Source organism: Photinus pyralis, unplaced genomic scaffold (assembly GCF_008802855.1).
Source record: "Photinus pyralis isolate 1611_PpyrPB1 unplaced genomic scaffold, Ppyr1.3 Ppyr1.4_LG5, whole genome shotgun sequence".
Taxonomy (NCBI): domain Eukaryota; kingdom Metazoa; phylum Arthropoda; class Insecta; order Coleoptera; family Lampyridae; genus Photinus; species Photinus pyralis.
In genome coordinates this window covers 2,956,257-2,962,677 of record NW_022170596.1, presented here as the reverse complement: position 1 = coordinate 2,962,677, position 6,421 = coordinate 2,956,257, and the positions used below count along the sequence as shown (strand labels likewise).

At 36.9% G+C, this 6,421-nt stretch overlaps 1 protein-coding gene across 1 annotated transcript; it reads left to right on the top strand.

Moving 5' to 3' along the window:
- Window positions 1-979: 979 nt before the first annotated feature.
- On the top strand, window positions 980-2,291 carry LOC116172303 (clavesin-1). Its single transcript, XM_031489503.1, has 5 exons — window positions 980-1,137; window positions 1,188-1,403; window positions 1,455-1,611; window positions 1,662-1,966; window positions 2,022-2,291. The coding sequence occupies exons 2-5, from the start codon at window positions 1,188-1,190 to the stop codon at window positions 2,202-2,204; spliced, it is 861 nt and encodes a 286-aa protein (XP_031345363.1). The 5' UTR covers window positions 980-1,137; the 3' UTR covers window positions 2,205-2,291.
- Window positions 2,292-6,421: the final 4,130 nt, after the last annotated feature.

Sequence of the window (6,421 nt, the reverse complement as noted above, 5' to 3'; positions counted from 1 at the left end):
AGGTGAACTTTGGATAGATGAATTATACTCCTATCATTAATATCCTCCAGAGTCCAGACTTACCAATGGAATATGAAAACATCTTTCTATTTCATATTGCGTTTATAAAAATAGATTGTATGTATGCATTTTATAACTTTTTCGTACACCCCCTCTATCTTCCACCTTTTCATAAATTCCCGTCAAACTATTTTGACAAGAAAAACTGTACATGGAACAGCACGAAAACTCCCTTTCCGGAAAAAATACGGTGTTGTGGTTCAAAATTATGATGCTTGACCATTTTTTTTTACTCTCGTTTGAGACTAGTGCTCAGAGACTCTGTGCACCAATTTTTTTAAGGAAAAATGTCAAACTTAGTTTTGATAGTGACGTAATATGGACGCGTTCGAATGTTGCTTATTATTTTAGGTCTTGGGAGTCAAGCCATTGTACTTGCACAACACACATGGCAAGCCCGTTGATGCTATGTTGCAACCATACGAAGAACCCACGTTATTTCTAATCTAAGACGAGAATATTGTGTGGTATTCCATAAAGTCCTTGAATTTACAATTTATTTTCTGTAGTCAATCAAGTATGCTGTATGATGCATTTTACAACAAACTCAATTATAGGGATAGTGAACCCTACTAGAGTCGACACTATTAGCTCGACTAACAAGATACCGCTGATAAATCAAAGTACTTACGTACTCTTGATTTGGCGTTTAAGGTAAGACAGGTTACCATGTTAACTAATCATTTCCGTAGCAAATATCTCAAGTTGCACGTGCAAATAGCAATACGTTGTTTTTGCATTTGCAGTTAGTTGAACTGAGTATTAAGTCACGTATAAAATAATATGAATTCTCACGTAAATCGTCCATCGTATCCAAAACGATAACAACAGTATCAGTGATTCACATTGTTGAGATTATAATAAAAAAAATTCTATTTCAGTTACCCGGCACTACGCCTCCACCGTTTTTCGATAATGACGATTTTAGATAACGATGCGCTCTTTAAATCAAACTTTGGATCGATCAAAGTTTTAAATGATAAGGGAGCTTGGGCTTTTTATAAAGAATTTTTTTTGTATGCCTGTTACTTTTAGACTGGATCTTTGTGGTGACAGTTAAAGCGCGAGCAATATAAGGTAACTAATCTCATTTTATAGTTGTTCATTTCATACTTAATTTTTTATAGATGGCTTTTACTTTGGAAGTTGGTCCTCTTACTGACGAGGTGAAAGAGTTTGCGAAGGTGGACATACGTGAAACACCCGAAAATGTAGCACAAGGGCTTAAGGAATTAAAAGAGTTGTTACAAAACGATCCCACCCTTAACTTCAGTACTGATGACGAGTTCTTGTTAATTTTCTTAAGACCGTGCAAATTCTACGCTAAAAGCGCCTATGAGTTGGTAAGTTATTTTCAAAAAATGACTAAATAAATAATGACGGTCTTCTTGCAGATGAAACGAATTGCCGACTTTAAACAGAAGCACAAAGATCTGATTGGAAACCTTATGCCAGAAGATGAGAAGGCCGGATTTATTAACAATAACGTCGTGAACGTGCTGAAAAATCGCGACCATAAAGGGCGACGTGTTCTTATCCAGAACTGCGGATGTAAGTACACTGGAATCCGTAGACTGATAGTAACCCATATGCAAATTTAGCTCTGTGGGATACATCAAAGGTCTCAGCAGATAACGTTTTCCGTATGCTGTACCTAATGCACGAAGCAGCTTGTTTGGAACCAGAAACACAAGTACGTGGTGGCGTCGTTATTTTAGATTTTGATGGCCTGAGTACTAAACAAGTAATGGCGTTCACTCCCGCTATTAGTATGCGACTTTTGACCTTCATTCAAGATGCTATGCCACTTAGACTTAAAGAGGTTCATATTGTCAAGCAACCCTTCATTTTCAACATGGTGTGGACTATTTTCAAGCCCTTCATCAAGGAGAAACTAAAGGGACGAGTAAGTAAACAAATGCTTAATTTTAAACTAGTCGAACTCATAATTTGTGTCGCAGCTATTCTTCCACGGAAGCAAAATGAGCTCGTTACACAAACATTTAGAACCATCATGTTTGCCGAAGAACTACGGTGGTGATCTACCGGAAATGGACTATACGGGCGCCGATTGGTATCCAGCAATCGAGAACCATTTAGATCATATGAGGCTGATGAATAGCTGTGGATTGGCGAAGAAATGAGCGTAGAACTTAACACAATATGACTATTGTTTAGTACTGACTTATTTTTGTATACTCGCATAAGTAAATTATATTATTTAAATTTGATTAACGAATTAATGGAAAGTCAATATCCCCCCCCCCCCACACTTGACAAAGGGAAGTAAAACATAATGACTTTGTCCCTCAGAAATTAGATAACTTAAACAGTGAATCCTATAATTTCAAGAATTTGTTGCAAGTAAAAATAAAAATTAATTCTTAGTCAACCTCTTCAAGGTGAGAATTTTTAAGAATGCAGGCTTCTCAACTGGACCAGAATGTAAGAGGTGCTTTGAAATTTTAGACGCAATAATAGATGCGTTAATAATGATGGTGGTTGATCGATAATCAGAGGTAAGGACTAAAATACAAACTATTAGTCTCCTAACTCTGATTGAAGTTTTTGATTTTTGTAAGTATTGAACTTTGAAAGTTGAAAGGTGGGCCTGGTTTTGTGAATTGTTTTCAATGCAGTCGCCCTTATTTTTAGGTCTCGAGGTTGGTTAATCTATTTTCACTGCAGTTTATCTGGTTTGCTTTTAAGTACTATTTCAAATAATTTTTCGCTGGAGAGGCTATACAGTCAATATCAAAGCTTTTCTTGAGGTCGATAAAGTTAGGACCCCACTTTGGCCAAATCAAGTAAAAATATGCGTATAATTTAGGACTAATTAAAGACTATTTTGTACCCACAAAATTAGAATTTGTACGCACTTAGTTCGGCCGAAAACCCGATTTTTAAAGTGGGGGTTGCTAACTTGAAATCAAGCTAGTACCCCCACTTTTCCCGTTTGAAATTTTCTTAGTTGCATCAAAAACTAAGAATGAATGACTAATTTGTAACTTACATTTTCATTGTTTAAACAATTTATACATTATTACAAAAATGTTTAACTAAAAAAGGGTAATTCTTAAAATTAGTATAAAGAAATGCAACTGCGGCAAAACCACAACGTGCATGCAACCTTTGAATATTTTATAATCAAAGCATGCAACGATCGAGGCCTCTAACTGCGATTTAAAATGTGATCAACTGATAGACATATACAACACCAATGAAAGAGCGTGAATCGGCATATACTTTTAGTCGATTTCTGTTTCCCCATCCCGAAGAAGACTCCCTTTGGTCCTACAGTTCGCGCATAGCGTAAAATAACATCACCTACTGTTCATCCATAACGCAGGATCGCCCTCATTCGTGTTGCAGCTGCATTTGCATTTAGAAGTGTCACTGTTTTAATAGCGTGACAATCCTGTCAAGTATAAGTCGCTGACACGAATCTCCATGTTTACATCTAAATTGTTTATTATCTTTGTATATGTGTATTGCAGCGAATATTCTAGAAATCCCGATAGACGTCGAGAGCATTCTGTAGCGAAGCACCGGTTTTTGCCCTCAAGTTCACTCCAGAAGTTAAAACCACACTGTAGGTAACCAGCATTGCAGACCACCCGGTATTTAGAAGCGTTTTAAGTTGACCGCTTCGTTACCAAGCAGCCGTAGTTTTTAAAATACCGTATTAATCTCTACCATTGCCGTAAATTCACGTTGCGTTAGTACCATTTTATTTTGCTTGTGCATTAAGTTTCCCGAATCACTCAAAATTCAAGAAGTCGGTCCAGTACGCAGGGTGTTACCTTTACAATGTACTATCACCTGACATCAAGAAAATCACTAACACAAACACGTTCAAAAATGTGCTCAAAGACCTACTCATTGTAAAGTGTTGTTACACAATCCAAGAGTACTTGAATGTCATGTAAATAATAATGTTTGTCCAATATTTGTATACAATGTGTGTGTTTTATACCTATTGATTCCCTTTGTGTGACCAGCCTTATCTATTGTAAAAATAGCTACAATTATTATTATTAAAAAGAATTCATTGGAATTCTCTTTAAACAACTTTTTCTACCGCTCCGTTATCTTAAATGTGAGCTCTACTAATTATAAGGGGTAGGGGTGGAGAGGAAAATATTTCTCGTTTTCCTGAAACTGCTTTTCCACCGCTTCCGTCAATTTCTGTTTTGTTGCTTTCGCTTCTGCAAGGAAGTCTGCCGTAATTTTGTCTTGCTAAATCCGACCGATTCCTGATTGCCGTTTCTCCGATTGCGTTTACCAAAGGCTATCGAAACCGATTCGCCAGTCCGTGGCTACCGCCGACCTCGACCAGGTCCGAGATTTTTGCTTGGTGGCGCCCGAGTTCGTCGGCCCGTCCGTTCAGCCGATTCTTGCCACCGCCGCCGTGCCGCCGATAGAACTGATGGTTGTCGCCGATTGCAGCTACTAGTTCTGTTAATTACAGTATAATTTGTATATTTTTTTTATTTTGTTTATTTTTTTCCTTTAATTAAATTTCAATTATTATTCCGCTAATATTGTTTAATTTTAAAGTACACCGATTGTGCGCAAGATTCTCCAGTTCGTCGCAATTCTAGAATATTTGGGAGCGTTTGCGAACCTTCGAGAAATACCGGCGTTTTCTATACAGGATCATTCTTGACGAGCGTCAGTTAGAAAGATATGGAGAACCTTTGAAAAGGCGCCATCTCCGCAACTATCGGAAGCAGCCATCAACTTTGTTATTTTAAATACGAGCCCCCTATTTTTTCTAGATTTTCGGATTCTAGGTCAATTTGTAGTACAAAGATACTCCACAGTTGACCCTTTGCTCCAAGGGTTTCGTCGATATTCAAGTTTTTATGTCAACAATTAAATTTGCAGGGGTAATTTTAAAAATTTATTATAGAAAACGGTAATCGAATTTTCTTATGGTATGCGTAACCGTCTAAAAAAGTGAGACTACGTCACTTTGTCAAAGCTCTAATTTTTTTCTTTTTTCCGAGACCTTTTATTTAATACAAAATGTCAAAAGCTGCTTCAAACGGTTTCCGAGATATTCCATGTTTTAATTACTTCTTAAGCTTAAAATAACAAAGTTGATGGCTACTTCCGGTATTTGCGGAAGTGGCGCTATCTTGAAAACATTTTAGTTCGATTTATCATATGCCAAAACCTTTAAAGGACTTATCAGTTTAGTTTCATTTCCAAAGGTTCTCCATTTCTATCTAACTGACGCCCGTCGAGAATGACCCAGTATAAGCAAATCGATTCGTGTTTCAAGTTAATTTTCAAGATTAACTTAACAACTATTTAGTTCATGGTTATATTCCATGGAGCAACATTGGGGGTTTTCATTATAAAATGCAAAAAACTCTTTTTTAAGATAAATAGGGGAAAGGGAGAGATAGAGGTTAGAAATTTATTTTATCTTTCATGGTATTCTAATGAAAGGAATTAATTTCTACCCACCACAGTCCTACTCCTTGGCCTCCTATCGCGATCGGTTCTAATTCCTCATAACTCTAGAGCGGACGTTTGGAAGAAATATAACCATTGGTCATGTTGCGACTGTAGCTCTTGAAAATCGTGGAATACAACAATTTGTTTGGTAGAAGCCGTCGCTGAAATAAGGAGAAACAACCGTAATCGGCCAATCATTCTTTAGCCTGACAATGTGAGCTTTCACACTGCAGCTCGAACAATTGAATATTGGAAAGGAAAAAAATCGAATTAATGAGCCATTGCCGGTATGCACCTGATTTACCTCCTAATGACTTCTTTTTGTTCCCCCACGTCAAACAGAAAAAAACGTGGTGAACGATTTTCCACACATGAGGACGGTTGAAGCCGTTCAAAGCACAAGTTTTGAGCATAGTGCTATGAAAATTGGTTTGAATGAATGAAATTGTTTTAAGTATACAACTTTTTTGAGAACCGCAAGCAAGTGGTTTTTGAGCGAGCGACGTATTTTTATTTTGCATGTAGACATGTAAATGGTAAAGTCTATTTTCCTAACAGGGCAGTTACAAATAAGTTAAAATAAATTACATTGAGCATCGGTAACTTAAAAAATTGGTCTTTAAAAAGTCAAAATTAAGAATTACGATCAAGGGATTTCATCCCCTGTCTTGTAACAAACTGTTACACCTTTGTTTTAATTCTGGCACTTTATGAGCATAAATGGGAGTAATTCAGGAGGACTTTGTGCTATAACTTAAAGTGGTGGCGAAACTTGCAACTTGCTTACTTACTGGTTACCCTCAAATAAGAAAGGGGTATTTAGCAACTAATAGTTGGGGTCAAAATTCGGTTTGATTCTGTAAAAGCAGGCTATTTCAGCACTCGTGTTTAC